Below are 18,227 nucleotides of genomic sequence, written 5' to 3'. Positions count from 1 at the left end.
TGAGCGAAGATGAAGACGAGGAAGAATGTATTGGACTGGCGTCAGACGAGTTGGACCGTAAGATATCAGAGGCTATATCGATAGTAACATTTGATGGGGATAAAGACAGAGAAATGGGGAAAATCCGTAACTTTGACTGAAAATGCTACAGGAGGAGAAAAGAGAGCTCTCTGCATGGGAGACAGTCCTGTAGCCAGATGCTTTCTCCAGACATTATGTACAACATACGGCTGGATTCTTTAGCTGCGGAAAAAGAGTGGCAGGACATGCGAATTATTGGACATTTAGAGGCAAACAGACGCACAGTGCAAACTTCGGAGATGGTTACATCCACAAAGAAGACCCCGACAAAGAGAAAGTGTGCCTGAACGACTTATTTCATTGGAGGCATCGAGATCTGCACAAATACTTTTCTGTTTCTTATGGGGTGAGTTTCCATAAACATCAAAGTTTGTCGTTTTGTGTTCATTCTAAGAATTCACGTTATCTCATGTTTAGTCCATGTTTAGACCTTCCCATATCTACCTATTGTTATTAGCTAGCTCAAGACTGTCGTTTTAATTGTAATCGTTAGCATCGTATCACTTGCCAAAAACCGCCATTACTATCATGGCCTTTTAGATGGTAATGTTAGTATCTGCTATTAATCAGAATCAGAATCAGAATCAGAAAGAGCTTTATTGCCAAGTATGCTTGCGCATACAAGGAATTTGTTTTAGTGACATAAGCTTCCAGTAAACAGAGACAACAACACACAGACAAAAAAAAAAAAAAAAAAAAAAAAAAAAAAAAAAAATTTACAGGAGAATTACAAATTGGCAAATAAATAAGTGTATAAACAATTGTGCTATAAATGATAATGGAATAGGATTGAGTGAGATGCAGGAATGTTCTAGGATGGAGGGGTAACAAATAAATATAAGGATATTGCACATTTTTGCATAAGCATACGTTTAAGTGGGAAACATTTAACTGTTCATGAGGTAGATTGCCTGGGGGAAGAAACTATTCTTGTGCCTTGCTGTTCTTGTATTTGCGGCTCTGAGGCGCCGGCCAGATGGCAAAAGTTCAAAGATGGGGTGACTTGGATGTGAGGGATCCAGAGTGATTTTCTGAGTCCTTTTCCTCACTCTGGATGTGTACAGTTCTTGGAGGGTGGGCAGGGGAGCACCAATAATCCTTTCAGCAGTCCGAACAGTTCTCTGTAGTCTTCTGATATCTGATTTTGTAGCTGAACCAAACCAGACAGTAATTGAAGTACACAGGACTGACTCAATGACGGCTGAGTAGAACTGTTTCAGCAGCTCCTGTGGCAGGTTAAACTTCCTCAGCTGGCGAAGGAAGTACAACCTTTGTTGGGCTTTTTTCACAATGGAGCCAATGTGATTGTCCCACTTCAGGTCCTGAGAGATGGTGGTTCCCAGGAATCTGAATGACTCCACTGCAGTCACAGTGCTGTTCATGATGGTGAGTGGGGAAAGTGCAGGGGGGTTTCTCCTAAAGTCCACAGTCATCTCCACTGTTTTGAGCGTGTTCAGCTCCAGGTTGTTAAGACTGCACCAGACAGCCAGCTGCTCAACCTCCTGTCTGTAAGCAGACTCGTCACCGTCCTGGATGAGGCCGATGACTGTAGTATCGTCTGCAAACTTCAGGAGCTTGACAGAGGGGTCTTTAGAGGTGCAGTCGTTGGTGTACAGGGAGAAGAGCAGAGGGGAGAGAACACATCCCTGAGGGGCACCAGTGTTGGTGGAGCAGCTGTTTGACATGAATTTCCCCAGTCTCACTAACTGTTGCCTATCTGTCAGAAAGCTGGTGATCCACTGACAGATAGAGCTAGGAACAGAGAGCTGGGTCAGTTTGGTCTGGAGGGTTGTTGGGATGATGGTGTTGAAAGCCGAACTAAAGTCCACAAACAGGATCCTCACATAAGTCCCTGTTTTGTCCAGATGTTGCAGGATGAAGTGCAATGCCATGTTGATTGCATCATCCACGGACCTGTTTGCTCGGTACGCAAACTGCAGGGGGTCCAGTAAGGGTCCAGTGATGTCCTTCAGATAAGCCAGAACCAGTTTTTCAAACGATTTTTAATTTGAATAATGCTTCAATTGCTTTTTTTTTTCAAAACGATTTTTAATTTGAATAATGCTTCAATTGCTTTTTTTTCTTATAGTAAATTGTACTTTGCATATTATACTATAAAAACACATAATTATAGTTGATTTTAGTTTATCATAGTTGATCATAACTAGAGATGAAATGGCATGAAAATTTTATTTCATGATTATAATGACCAAAATGATCACGGTTATCACAGAACCCTGTTCAAAAAGTCCTAATGCTACACAATTAGCATCAATATGTACTTTTTGTTTACATAAACATTAAAATAATAACATTAAAAATGATGGCCAGATTTTAAAGGAGTGTCTTGCAACATTATCTACACTGCACAAGTTCAAATAGAGTTTTGACAAAAAAGGTTTTATAAAAAGATAAAACTCACATATTTCAGCCTCTAAATCATTTTTATAAAAGTCAAAAAATATAAATTACTGACATTTACAATGCACATTCTCCTTTATTATTAATAGTATGCAGTCCGATTTTTCCCATTGCGTCTGTCGTTGCTATGCAACCATGCAGCTTTAGGGGGGAGCTTTACAGTGGGTATGGCTTATCTTAATGAGATGCAAATGAGCCCTAGTTTCACTCCCAGCAGTGAGAACAGGTGAGAACTGCACGATCTTAGAGGTCATTTTCTGCCTTTTGAGCTTTTTTGAGTGCCTACCTTCAAATGGCCACAACTTCTCCAATTATTATCAGATGTCCATGTGTTACACATCGTTGGAAAGCATGGAGACTACACTTTCAGAATCTGTGAGTAACTTAAAATGCCCCAGAACCGACTTGTGTCCCTGCTTTCCATGATTGGTCACAATTTTTTGCAGAAAGGAGCTCAATTGAACGGACACAACTTTTTCTAAAATTTTAGATATAAATGGAAGATTTGAAATAGGCCTATAATTTGCCAGTTCACTAGGATCTAGTTTTGGTTTCTGAATAACAGGCTTAACCGCCAGCTTAAATGGTTTTGGGACGTGACCTAAAGATAATTAAATAAAATTTATGATAATGACGAGTTAATAATATTGAGAAGCTACAGGTAAAAACTCTTTCAGTAATTTAGTGGGTACAGGATCTAATAAACATGTTGTTGGTTTAGTTACAGTGATACGTTTATTTAGCTCTTCCTGTCCTATAGTTATCTTTGGGTGAGATGGATGAAACTGAAGTGTTAGATGCTGTAGAATCTACATTCGCTATTGTATTTCTAATGTTATCTATTTTACCAGTGAAGAAATTCATTACTATTAAACGTTGATGGAATATTTGAATTAGGTGGCGTCTGGTTATTTGTTAATTTAGCCACTGTGCAAAATAAAAACCTTGGATTGTCTTGGTTATTTTCAATGAGTTTTTGGATATGCTCTGCCTAGGCAGTTTTTAGAGCCTGTCTGTAGCTGGACATATGGTTTTTCCACGCAATTTTAAAGACTTCCAAGTTAGTTTTTCTACATTTGCATTCAAGACTACGAGTTTCTTTCTTGAGAGAGTATTACTGTTATACCATGGCACAGTACGTTTTTCTCTAACCTTTTTCAATTTGATGGGGGCAACAGCTTGTAATTGTATTAGAGAAAATAGTGCCCATGTTGCCAGTCATTTTGTCTAGTTCATGTGTATTTTTCGGTACAAATAGCAGTTGAGATAAATCAGGTAGGTTATTTGCAAATCTGTCTTTGGTGGCTGGAAAAATAGTTCTGCCCAGACGGTAACGCTGAGCCATAAAATTCATATCAGTGGCTCCATCAAGCCACTCCCATCATAGCGGTCATCACTAAAATTAATGCACAAATCTACATTATCTGTATAGGAAGTTAGACTAACACAATTATGAAGTAATAATTTTATGATGAATAAATCTTTCAGTGAGTTTAACTGCCTGTCCACAGTCGTGGCCAAAAGTTTTGAGAATTACCTAAATATTGGAAATTGGAAAAGTTGCTGCTTAAGTTTTTATAATAGCAATTTGCATATACTCCAGAATGTTATGAAGAGTGATCAGATGAATTGCATAGTCCTTCTTTGCCATTAAATTAACTTAATCCCAAAAAACCCTTTTCACTGCATTTCATTGCTGTCATTAAAGGACCTGCTGAGATCATTTCAGTAATCGTCTTGTTAACTCAGGTGAGAATGTTGACGAGCACAAGGCTGGAGATCATTATGTCAGGCTGATTGGGTTAGAATGGCAGACTTGACATGTTAAAAGGAGGGTGATGCTTGAAATCATTGTTCTTCCATTGTTAACCATGGTGACCTGCAAAGAAACGCGTGAAGCCATCATTGCGTTGCATAAAAATGCCTTCACAGGCAAGGATATTGTGGCTACTACGATTGCACCTAAATCAACAATTTATAGGATCACCAAGAACTTCAAGGAAAGTATGGAAGCATATGGGTAGCGATATTCAATTTGGAATGTAATATGCAAAATAACAATGCAATATGTAAAATGGCAATGCATTTCTGTATTTACATTTACTTTTACCAATACATTTGTGCAACGTTTGGTGCAAAATTAAAATGAAAAATTACATAATTTTCATTTGCCATTTCATACACCAGTTTTAATATGTAAAATGAAAACTAATTTTAATGCTTTATAAGTTGCAAAATTAAAATGAAAATGTATTACAGAAATGATTAGATATGTATAACATGTTCAAGCAAAAACTCTGGCAAAATGATCATTTAAATGCTATTTTTCTTAAATGCATTAACACTCACAGTCAAGACACTTACGATTGCATTTTCATTCAATGTCCCGCAATGAATGTAGCAAAATTCAATGTGCACATTGAAAATGCATTCCGAGCCGATCACGTGTCCGCCCCCTCCCGCCACGTCAATCACTGCGTGAACAAGGCGGGGCTTGCAGAAGGTCTGAGACTCAAATCTCAAGAAGAGGATTCAAGTGAGAGAACATGGACAAGACAGTTGGTCCGTGTACGTTTTGATCATTTCAGTTTATGGCTTCAATATTTCATTCGCACTTGTGGGCGGAGCTGAAACGCTGCTTTCATCTGATTGGTCGAATCGCTCCACCTTCAGCTCTGTCTTTTCATTGTTTCAGGCAGAATAAGAGTCAGTGCGAGTGAAGCACTGTAATGTCTGAAACCGTTCACTGTTAATTAGCATAATATTTGAATCCGATGTAGCTGGGCACATAATTCGTGCTGCTGAGGCCTGCAAATTATTTCTAGGTTGTAGTATTGTATGAATATTGTCCCACTGATACAGTGCAAATAGTTCTGTCTCTTTGGAAAAATGTGAAGTGGAAATAAAAATCAATAATAGACTGAACAGTTCCAGGTCTGTAACATTTACCACTCTCATCTTTTAAGTCATAAGGCACTAGGTATGTGTGTGTGACATTAATAAATAATTGTAAAAATTAATATTGTTACATTTCTAAATAAAAATAGTAAAATTAGCTCTATGCTGCTCAGTGCTCCTGTAGCCTACCCCAGAGCGCCCTCTCACGGCTGTAGACGGTAATGTTTTCTCTTGGTTCTGAATAAATGTGACTTATATATGTTTTTTTCCTCATCATGACGTATTTTTGACTGATGCATGGACCGAAAAATACGGGTAACATTATTATTATTATTATTTATGAGAGTAATTGACACAGACTAGAACTTTAATGTTTCACCAAATTCAGCTCAGATCTTCAGACTCATCTGACTCGTGTTGCTGTATTACTGGCCAGACTTACCTTCCCAAAAAATCCTATTTAATTTTATTTCATAAATTTAACTTTTTATTTCCACTTCACTGTTATCCAAGGAGACAGAACTATTTGCACTGTTTTTTTTATCAGTGGGACAATATTCATACAATACTATAACCTAGAAATAATTTAACGGGGTCTCTTGCAAGTCACAGCAGCACGAATTATGTGGCCAGCATAATCGGATTCAAATATTATGCTAATTAACAGTGAGTGTAGTTTCAGACATTACAGTGCTTCACTCGCACTGACTGTTATTCTGCCTGAAAGAATGAAAAGACAGAGCTGAAGGTGGAGCGATTCGACCAATCAGATGAAAGCAGCGTTTCAGCTCCGCCCACAAGTGCGAATGAAATATTGAAGACATAAACCGAAATGATCAAAACGTACACGGACCAACTGTCTTGTCCATGTTCTCTCACTTGAATCCTCTTCTTGAGATTTGAGTCTCAGACCTTCTGCAAGCCCCGCCTTGTTCACGCAGTGATTGACGTGGCGGGAGGGGGCGGACACGTGATCGGCTCGGAATGCATTTTCAATGTGCACATTGAATTTTGCTACATTCATTGCGGGACATTGAATGAAAATGCAATCGGAAGTGTCTTGACTGTGAGTGTTAATGCATTTAAGAAAAATAGCATTTAAATGATCATTTTGCCACAGTTTTTGCATGAACATTTTATACATATCTAATCATTTCTGTAATACATTTTCATTTTAATTTTGCAACTTATAAAGCGTTAAAATTAGTATTCATTTTACATATTAAAACTGGTGTATGAAATGCCAAATGAAAATTATGTAATTTAATTTTCATTTTGCACCAAATGTTGCACAAATGTATAGGAAAATGTAAATACAGAAATGCATTGTCATTTTACATATTGCATATATCATTCCAAATTGAATATCGCTACCCATGTGCTTCCATAGGAAAGTGGTTCAATTCTTGTAAAGGCGGCTTCAGGGCGTCCAAGAAAGTCCAGCAAGCGCCAGGATGGTCTCCTAAAGAGGATTCAGCTGCGGGATCGGAGTGCCAACAGTGCAGAGCTTGCTCAGGAATGGCAGCAGGCAGGTGTGAGCGCATCTGCACGCACAGTGAGGCGAAGACTTTTGGAAGATGGCCTGGTGTCAAGAAGGGCAGCAAAGAAGCCACTTCTCTCTAAAAAAAAAAACATCAGGGACAGATTGATCTTCTGCAGAAAGCATAGTGAATGGACTGCTGAGGACTGGGGCAAAGTCATATTCTCCGATGAAGCCCCTTTCCGATTGTTTGGGGCATCTGGAAAAAGGCTTGTCCGGAGAAGAAAAGGTGAGCGCTACCATCAGTCCTGTGTCATGCCAACAGTAAAGCATCCTGACACCATTCATGTGTGGGGTTGCTTCTCATCCAAGGGAGTGGGCTCACTCACAATTCTGCCCAAAAACACAGCCATGAATAAAGAATAAGGTACCAAAACACCCTCCAACAGCAACTTCTTCCAACAATCCAACAACAGTTTGGTGAAGAACAATGCATTTTCCAGCACGATGGAGCACCGTGCCATAAGGCAAAAGTGATAACTAAGTGGCTCGGGGACCAGAATGTTGAAATTTTGGGTCCATGGCCTGGAAACTCCTCAGATCTTAATCCCATTGAGAACTTGTGGTCAATCCTCAAGAGGCGGGTGGACAAACAAAAACCCACTAATTCTGACAAACTCCAAGAAGTGATTATGAAAGAATGAGTTGCTATCAGTCAGGATTTGGCCCAGAAGTTGATTGAGAGCATGCCCAGTCGAATTGCAGAGGTCCTGAAAAAGAAGAGCCAACACTGCAAATACTGACTCTTTGCATAAATGTCATGTAATTATCGATAAAAGCCTTTGAAACGTATGAAGTGCTTGTAATTATATTTCAGTACATCACAGAAACAACTGAAACAAAGATCTAAAAGTAGTTTAGCAGCAAACTTTTTGAAAACTAATATTTATGTAATTCTCAAAACGTTTGGCCACGACTGTATATCATCAAAGAGAACATCATGTTATATTTAAATTCATTCTTAAATGATTATTTTAAATTATTGTCCCTGGATCAGTAGGATACTTTAGTAATAAAGTAATTGTGGCAGCAGCAGATTTTAAGTACCAGTTCTGCTAAAAAAGATGTGATCTAATTCTGTTTACATGAATAAGCCATAAAAATGACATTTGCAATATAAAAGTAATTATGGCTGGATTTTTCTTTTACCTTTTATCACAGTCTTGGGCATGTCAAAGATTAGTAACAACATTGGCTTTGATGCATTTTTAGTTTTTGTGAAGGATTAGATTAAAATCTTTTCTCCCTCATTTGTTGTTGGTGGCTGTTTTCCCCCCATTGACTTCCATTACACATTTTTTGATTGTAGAGCCATGACACCATATAATCATGCATTCTTGATTGTTTGTGGTTTTCCCTGTTTGGAAGAGGTTAAATTTGTTATTTTTATAGTTGATCACTAGGTGGGACCATTAACCCTTTAGATAGGCCTTTGCAAAAATAGGCCTAGTTTCTGGCTTGTATATGGAGTTATATGGAGTATAACATCAAATGATAGTGTTTGGGTGTGTGTGAGATTCTTGATTGTTGGTGATTTTCCCTGTTGGGAAGAGGTAACATTTGTTATTTTTACAGTTGATCACTAAGTGGGATCATTAACCCTTTAGATAGGCCTGTTAAAAAAAAGCTTAGTTTCTGACTTGTATATGAAGCTATATGGAGTATAACATCATATTATATTGTGTGTGTGTGTGTGTGTGTGTGTGTGTGTGTGTGTGTGTGTGTGTGTGTGTGTGTGTGTGTGTGTGAGTGAGAGAGAGAGAGAGAGAGTGTGTGTGTGAGAAAGACCTTTGCGCACTTACCTTGATATATTTGAGAAAATCAAAATGTACACCTCAGCTCTCAGAACTACATGGAGTAAACAAAAGTGTATTTATGCACCTGCTGCCTTTTAATGGTGGTGATAAGTATAGACTAAACAAAAGCAAAGTATGTGGATTTAAACACATGCATGCCATCCTGCTGGTCATTTGCAGTGGTGTCAAAAGTATTGACCTTCATAACTCAAGTAGAAGTATAGATACTAGGTTTTAAAAAGACTTTAGTAGAAGTTGAAGTATCAACTCAAACTTTTTACAAGTAAAAGTGTAAAAGTACTGGTTTAAAAAATGACTTAAAGTATAAAAGTAAAAGCAATGTAAGGGGAAAAAATGCCATTAAGAACAAAAGCTTAGGCCGCTGTCCTGTATTCGCTACATGCGTCTGCTATGTCCAGTGTGTGTGTGTGGGGGGGGGGGGCTGGCTGGGTAATGAGTTACAAAGTTGGTATAGCCTACTTATCACAACATTGTCAATCGCGTCTTCAATCACAACCGATAATTTATTCAAACTTCTCGCTACCGAACTACCTACAGTAGCTTAATTTGTGGAGGACGAAGAGAAAGCACCCATTTGGTAAATGAGCCAGTAGTGAGAAATAATAACTTTTAAGTAGGGTCCGTTGCCATTTCGATACTTTTAAAACGTTACCGGCACCTAAATGGTGCCTGAACCGATACTTAAAAAAAAAAAAAAAAAAAAAGAGCCACAAAAAATACTATATGGATAACATTAAAGAACATTACAAATATTAATATAAATCCATAGCTTTCACCTTGGATGCTCTCATTTCCCAAGTTGTACTTCTCTTAATCTAAGGCTAATAAATGTATTTCACAATCTGGGTCATTATTTAATACAAAACCACACATAATGTTTCTACTGTATCTCTGTCAATCTCTCTGATATTTAGTTAAGATGAGTGCTGTCTGTCACTGTTGCTACTTTATAAAGAATGAGCATACAGTCATTCACAGGACTGATTAAAGACAATGTAGTTTGTAAAGTACAGTGCAAAAGTTTTATGCACATTTAGTATTTTCACCCCAAAAAAGGGTTTTAAGCCAGTTATTTATATCTTTTGCTGTAGTGTGTTAGTAGGAAATATCAGTTTGCCATTAATTTTAATAATAATCTAAGTGCGATTTTGAATGCACAAGCAGTCTGACAACGGCAAAATGAATGTTTGGAAACGTAAACTGATATTTTATACTGACACACTACAGCAAAATATATAAATAACTGGCCAAACGCCATTCTTTTAAGTGAAAATACTAACGTGCCTAGGACTTTTGCAGAGTAGGGCATGTATAAAGTACATATGATTAAATTAAGTATATTTAAATAAGTTTAATTAAAGTATGTGTTCGTTCATATGAGTTAAGGGCTAGATTTTCGCTGGAGGAAACAGCTGTTTAGTGATGAGCGGTGACAAGCGAAAACTTTACAGTAGACGAGAAACTGACTACTCCCTCGTGATCTTTTGTAAACTGTATTTATGACAAAAAACTGCACAGATACAGTTATTCTAACAATCTATCGATAAACATACCTTGTGTCCTCTGTTTGTGTTTGAGTCCGCTCGCGCTGCTCCGCCGCGGTCTGCGGATTGAAGAGCGCACTAAAAGACGGGGAGGAGACCGGTCTGACGCCGGTTTCATATGAAATTTAAGGGGACTGAGGCGATAGCAAATTTGTGTACAGTTTATGGAGCTAAATGCTACAGCCCCGCTAAAAAAAAAGCCTAGCGACGCCCAAGCTTCTTGTGTACATTTCGTAGAACCAGGACAAATTTTAATCGATCACTCAGGCATTTAAAAGGCACCGATATCTGCTTCCTCTTATTAGGTTCGATACCGGTTCCATACCCAACCCTACTTTTAAGAAATATATTTTTTTGATAAACAAACCCAAAGCAGGCTATGTCCTTGCTGTAGTGTGATGTGATTTGGTTCATGTGCAGGTGCGATGGATCGCGTACAAACCAATAGGGTGTCGGAATGGTACAAACAAATTCACTCCATCCGGATGGCGCGATTTATCTGGATAGGTGTTTTTTTTTTGTTTTTTTTTTTAAATGATGACAAGCCGGAATGAAAACAAGCTGACATGAAATAGCAGTAACTTAGCTATTTTTAAAATGTAAGGAGTAGAAAGTACAGATACTTGCGTGAAAATGTAGTAGAAGTAAAAAGTCGGCTGAAAAATAATTACTCAAGTATAGATACCCCAAATTTCTACTTAAGTAATGTAAAGAAGTATTTGTACTTCGTTACTTGACACCTCTGGTCATTTGATGGTGAGAAGAGCAGCAAGAAACACGAGAAAGGGCTTGACTTGTACTTTTAGAAATGATTATGCAGCTTGACCCCTCCAGCGAGCTGCAGCTTATTTGAAGTTGGTATTGTATTTTGGTTCATAATACATTATGTTCATAAATCTGATGCAAAGTAGATTTTTTTACAGGATTTTAAGGTTTTAAACTGGCTTTACCATCAAGAAAAGACAAGCATTTCACACATAGGCCATCCATACTTTTCACCATCAAAAGGCAGCAGCAAAACGCACTTCTTTTTTATTGTTTACTTCATGTAGTTCTGAGAGCTGAGGTGTAGATTTAGATTTTTTCAGATACATCAAGGTAAGTGCACAAAGGTCTCTCACACACACACACACACACACACACACACACTATAATTTGCTGTTATAATCCATATAACTCCATATACAAGCCAGAAACTAAGCCTTTTTTGCAGGCCTATCTAAAGGGTTAATGGTCCCACCTAGTGATCCACTGTAAAACTAACAAATTTAACCTCTTCCCAAAAGGGAAAACCACAAACAATCAAGAATGCATGATTATATGGCGTCATGGCTTTGCAATCAAAAAATGTCTTTACAATGGAACTCAATGGGGCAAAAACAGCCACCAACAACAAATGAGGGAGAGAACATTTAAATCTAATGCTGCACAAAAATAAATAAAAAAAGCATTAAAGCCAATCTTGTAACTAATCTTTGAGATGTCCAAGACTGTGATAAAAGGTAAAAAAAAATATCTGGTCCACAATCACTTTTTATAATCGAAAATGTCATTGTGTTTTTTCCCCCCAAATCAGTGACATTTATGAACTTGGTAATTAAAGAGTTAAAATCTTGGATTTTTTTTTTTTTTATTAACATTTGGTAGTTTTGATCAGGACTGAGGTTGATTATTAGATTTATGCAAAAAAAACAAAAAAATTGAAAAATATTTATCTGATACATTTTTATAGCGGTTTATTTTAGTGGATGTTTTCATCCACGAACATAACGAAAGGGTAGTGATTTTGCCCACAGTGTATTGTTAAGTTTTGGAAAAATTTCAAAGCATTTTCCCAAAATGTGTCAAAATAAGATGTCACCCAAAATCATTCCATTTGCTGAAATACAAAGATAGTTGCGGCCAAAATAAGACTCAACTTTACCCCCTAGTGGACAAAAACGTCCCCAACAACGCATAAGGGTTAAGCTTACAGACATGTTGCTATGACCGCAAACTCCAGGATGAGCTTTGAAGAACCAAACAATCCAAGATCATGCCAAATCATCAACAATAAAATCCAGCTGAGTTAGCGGCATACGAAGAACGGTCACCAGGGGTCAGCAATCTATGGCATGTGTGCCAACAGTGGCACGCAGAGGGATAATCAATCAAATAATAATAATACTAATCAATCTGTCAAACCTCTACAATTAATCCAAAATGCAAAACTGTACAAAACCAACACTGGCTCTGCACCCCTTTACCTAAATTAATTATTTCAGACTTATGTGCCCTCTAGAAGCTTGCGTTCTGCAAGTGAATGACGCATTATTGTGCCATCTCAAAGAAGCACAAAATTACTTTCAAAGACTTTGTCAAAACAATTCCCTCCTAGGGGAATGACCTGCCCAACTCGATTTATTTAGCCCCCTTACTCTAGCACTAATATACATTGAGCAAAATTATAAATGCAACACTTGTTTTTGTCCCCATTTTTCATTAGCTGAACTCAAAGTTCTAATACTTTTTCTATGTACACAAAAGGCCTATTTCTCTCAAATATTGTTCCCAAATCTGTCTAAATCTTTGTTAGTGAGCACTTCTCCTTTGCCGAGATAATCCATCCACCCCACAGGTGTGGCATATCAAGATGCTGAGACTGCAAGATTATTGCACAGGTGTGTCTTAGGCTGCCCACAATAAAAGGCCGCTCCAAAATGTGCAGTTTTAATCACACAGCACAATGAAACAGATGTTGCAAGTTTTGAGGGAGTGTGTAATTGGTATGCTGACTGCAGGAATGTCCACCAGAGCTGTTGCCCATGAATTGAATGTTCATTTCTGTACCATAAGCAATCTCCACAGGCGTTTCAGAGAATTTGCCAGAACATCCAACCGGCCTCACAACCGCAGACCATGTGTAACCACACCAGCCCAGGATCTCCACATCCATCATCTTCACCTCCAACATCATCTGAGGCCAAACTGTCAGAAACCATCTCAGGGAAGCTCATCTGCATGCGCGTCGTCTTCATCGGGACTGCAGTTCGTCAACGTAACCAACTTGAGTGGGCAAATGCTCACATTCAATGCCATCTGGCACTTTGTAGAGGTGTTCTCTTCAGACTTCCTGTTTGTTGTTGGCGGACGTCACTTCCTGTTTGTTGTTGGCGGCTGTACTGCGTTTGGGCTCCGTCACTATATTCTTTTCATTGACTATTTTTAACTCAAAAATCAATTTTATACATCATCATTTCCGTTTATATAACGTGTGAATATATCCTCTATTGTATTCTACAACAAAAACAATCAGAGCGCCTCGCTATCACTAGTTTTATTTTGATCTCCCGGGTCCGCTATTAGCTTTTAGCCCGTTAGCATCAGCGGCGTGGTTGCAGCTAACTGCGCTAACATTGCTAATACTCTATTCACACACATTACCACTGCTGTACTCACTGTTACTTGCTTTAATGGCGGATGAATGTCTCCACTCTGTGCAGCTCGAGCTCGAGGCCGTGGGAAAGCAGATTCGCGACCTGGAGGTGAGGCAGGCCCAGCTGAGAGAGCGGAGAACCGCGCTGGAATCATCCCGGGCTGACGCTCACAAGTCCGGGGTAAGTATACAGCGATCTGCTAACAGTCCCACCACGTCTACTCCGTGTGTTTCTCTGCACAGGCCCGGTGCACCCAGGACGCGATCTTCCCAGATGTCCTTCACTGCGACGCCGGGACACCACGGACCCTGGGTGCATCCACAGTGGAGGACGCGAGCCGGGTCCCGGGCGACGACTTCTCCCCCTCCTGCCTTCGACATCTCCATCCGGAACCGCTTCGCTCCCCTCCGCGAGACAGGACGCGACGCTGTGATCATCGGAGACTCCATCGTCCGACACGTAAGTGCTACGTTAGCCGAAGGTAAAGTGCACACTCATTGTTTGCCTGGTGCTCGTGTTCTCGATGTTTCTGCGCAGATACCCGCGATCCTGAAGGTCGACGAGAGCCCCAGAGCAGTCGTGCTTCACGCCGGGGTTAACGACACCACGCTGCGGCAGACGGAGACGCTGAAGAGGGACTTCAGCAGCCTGATCGAGACGGTTCGCAGCACGACGCCCGCGGCGACGATCGTCGTGTCAGGACCACTGCCCACGTATCGACGAGGACACGAAAGGTTCAGTAGACTTTTTGCTTTAAATGAATGGTTGTTGTCATGGTGTAAAGAACAGAAACTGCTATTTGTTAATAACTGGAATCTTTTCTGGGAGCGTCCTAGGCTGTTTCGCGCTGATGGATTACACCCCAGCAGAATCGGAGCGGAGCTGCTCTCTGACAACATCTCCAGGACACTTCGCTCCATGTGACTAGTAAGACAATTCTCTAATAACTATTATGATGAGTTTTGTTCCACCCGCTTAAATGATAAAAGTACGTGCGCTGTAAAAACTATTAAGACTGTGTCTGTTCCCCGAATAGTGAGGTCAAAATATAATGTAGGATCTAGAAAAAATCTTATCGTAATTAAACCAGAAAAATGTAAAGTAAATGAACAAAAACAATTTTTAAAGTTTGGGCTCATAAATATTAGATCACTCACACCCAAAGCAGTTATTGTAAATGAAATGATCACAGAAAATAGTTTTGATGTACTCTGCTTGACTGAAACCTGGCTAAAACCAAATGATTATTTTGGTCTAAATGAGTCTACTCCACCAAACTACTGAGCATGAGCCCCGTCAGACTGGTCGTGGAGGAGGTGTTGCAACAATATATAGTGATATTCTCAATGTTACCCAGAAAACAGGATACAGGTTTAACTCTTTTGAAATACTTCTGCTAAATGTTACACTGTCAGACATGCAAAAGAAGTCTAATGTATCTCTTGCTCTGGCTACTGTGTATAGACCACCAGGGCCGTATACAGAATTCCTAAAAGAATTTGCAGATTTCCTCTCAGACCTTCTAGTTACAGTTGATAAGGCGCTAATCATGGGAGATTTTAATATTAACGTTGATAATGCAAATGATACATTAGGACTTGCGTTTACTGACCTAATAAACTCCTTTGGAGTCAAGCAAAATGTCACCGGGCCCACTCATAGTTTTAATCATACACTAGATCTAATTATATCGCATGGAATCGATCTTACTGCTATAGATATTGTACCCCAATGTGATGATATTACAGACCATTTCCTTGTATCGTGCATGCTGCGTATAACTGATATTAACTATATGTCTCAGCGTTACCGTCTGGGCAGAACTATTGTTCCAGCCACCAAAGACAGATTCGCAAATAACCTGCCTGATCTATCTCAACTGCTATTTGTACCCAAAAATACACATGAATTAGACGAAATTACTGACAACATGGGCACTATTTTCTCTAATACATTAGAAGCTGTTGCCCCCATCAAATTGAAAAAGGTTAGAGAAAAACGTACTGTGCCATGGTATAACAGTAATACTCACTCTCTCAAGAAAGTAACTCGTAGTCTTGAACGCAAATGGAGAAAAACTAACTTGGAAGTTTTTAAAATTGCATGGAAAAACAGTATGTCCAGGTATAGACAGGCTCTAAAAACTGCTAGGGCAGAGCATATCCACAAACTCATTGAAAATAACCAAAACAATCCAAGGTTTTTATTTAGCACAGTGGCTAAATTAACAAATTACCAGACGCCACCTGATTCAAATATTCCACCAACGTTAAATAGTAATGACTTTATGAATTTCTTCACTGATAAAATAGATAACATTAGAAATACAATAGCGAATGTAGATTCTACAGCGTCTAACACTTCAGTTTCATCCATCGCACCCAAAGATAAACTGCAGTGCTTTACAAATATAGGACAGGAAAAGCTAAATAAACTTATCACTGTATCTAAACCAACAACATGTTTATTAGATCCTGTACCCACTAAATTACTGAAAGAGCTGTTACCTGTAGCCGAAGAACCGCTTCTCAATATCATTAACTCGTCGTTATCTTTAGGTCACGTCCCAAAACCATTCAAGCTGGCGGTTATCAAGCCTCTTATTAAGAAACCAAAACTGGATCCTAGTGTACTGGCAAATTATAGGCCTATTTCAAATCTTCCATTTATGTCTAAAATTTTAGAAAAACTTGTGTCTGCTCAATTGAGCACCTTCCTGCATAAAAATGATCTGTATGAAGAATTTCAGTCAGGTTTTAGGCCCCATCATAGCACAGAAACTGCACTTGTTAAAATTACAAATGACCTGCTTCTTGCGTCAGATCAAGGCTGCATCTCATTTCTAGTCTTACTTGATCTTAGTGCTGCGTTCGACACCTTAGATCATGACATACTCATAGATCGATTACAAAACTATACAGGTATTCAAGGGCAGGCTCTAAGATGGTTTAGATCCTACCTGTCCGATCGCTACCATTTTGTTAACTTAAATGGGGTGTCATCTCATTTATCATCAGTAAAATATGGAGTGCCACAAGGATCCGTCCTAGGTCCCCTTCTATTTTCAATATACATGTTGCCCCTTGGTAATATTATTAGAAAATACGGAATTAGCTTCCACTGTTATGCTGATGATACTCAGCTATATATTTCAACGAGAACAGATGAAACTTCCCAATTATCTAAGCTAACAGAGTGTGTTAAAAATGTAAAAGATTGGATGACAAATAATTTTCTCCAATTAAATTCGGATAAGACAGAGATATTAATTATTGGACCAAAAAACACCACACAGAATCTTGTAGATTACAATCTGCAACTAGACGGATGTACTGTTACTTCCTCTACAGTCAGAAATCTGGGTGTTATATTGGACAGCAATTTGTCTTTTGAAAATCATATTTCCAATGTTACAAAAACCGCATTCTTCCATCTTAGAAACATTGCCAAGCTACGAAACATGTTATCTGTTTCTGATGCAGAAAAGCTAGTTCATGCTTTCATGACCTCTAGACTGGACTATTATAATGGACTTCTAGGTGGTTGTCCTGCTTCGTCAATAAACAAGCTACAGGTCGTCCAAAATGCAGCAGCTAGAGTCCTTACCAGCTCAAGAAAATATGATCATATTACCCCAATTTTACAGTCTCTTTACTGGCTACCTATTAAGTTCCGTATCAGTTACAAATTATCATTACTTACCTATAAGGCCCTAAATGGTTTAGCTCCTGTGTACCTAACTAGCCTTCTACCACGCTACAATCCATCATGCACCCTAAGGTCACAAAACGCTGGAGTTTTGGTAGTTCCTAGGATAGCAAAGTCCACTAAAGGAGGTAGAGCTTTTTCACATTTGGCTCCCAAACTCTGGAATAGCCTTCCTGATAATGTTCGGGGTTCAGACACACTCTCTCCGTTTAAATCTAGATTAAAAACGCATCTCTTTCGCCAAGCATTCGAATAATGTGTCTCTTAAATTGTGAGTGTAGTTGCATCTGCATTTTTATTCTTTAGCTTGGGTTAAACTAATTTTACTTTGTTGGATCAGCAGCTATGCTAATGAGGTCTCTATTTTGTTTCTATGTTTTGCCACGGGATGTAACTAGGATTTACACAAGCTCCAGTCTGGATCCAGAACACCTGAGAAGAGATGATGCTGACCCTCAGAGGACCCCAGATGATGCTAACCTTGAATCAACAAACAGAACTAACAAATATTGCTACATGTGTGACTGCATCCTATAATTACTATTAATTAATAATATTGATAGTTCATCATCTAGCTGACTACGTCTTGTATTATTATTATTATTATTTTTATTTTTCTAAAATCCTGTCAAACGTGCACAAACTACTAGCTACTACTAAATATTGTAGAAACATAATTTTCTGTAATGTTGCTTTGTAACGATTTGTATTGTAAAAAGCGCTATACAAATAAACTTGAATTGAATTGAATTGAATTCTCTTCACGGATGAATCCTGGTTTTCACTGTACAGGGCAGCTGGC

General features: G+C 38.8%; 1 protein-coding gene across 1 annotated transcript; it reads left to right on the top strand.

Moving 5' to 3' along the window:
* The first annotated feature begins 13,806 nt into the window (after nt 1–13,806).
* On the top strand, nt 13,807–14,643 carry LOC132160165 (uncharacterized). Its single transcript, XM_059569909.1, has 2 exons — nt 13,807–13,897; nt 13,960–14,643. Exon 2 carries the CDS (start codon nt 13,991–13,993, stop codon nt 14,639–14,641), a length of 651 nt encoding a protein of 216 aa, XP_059425892.1. The 5' UTR covers nt 13,807–13,897; nt 13,960–13,990; the 3' UTR covers nt 14,642–14,643.
* Nucleotides 14,644–18,227: the final 3,584 nt, after the last annotated feature.

The sequence above is a fragment of the Carassius carassius genome, chromosome 16 (genome assembly GCF_963082965.1).
Source record: "Carassius carassius chromosome 16, fCarCar2.1, whole genome shotgun sequence".
Classification (NCBI taxonomy): Eukaryota; Metazoa; Chordata; class Actinopteri; order Cypriniformes; family Cyprinidae; genus Carassius; species Carassius carassius.
Note: the sequence above shows the minus strand (reverse complement) of the source record. Positions and strands in the feature narration are given on the sequence as shown.

What these genes read in the sequence shown, in the direction of transcription:
- LOC132160165 (XM_059569909.1), top strand. Translation starts at nt 13,991, where the DNA reads ATGTCCTTCACTGCGACGCCGGGACACCACGGACCCTGGGTGCATCCA.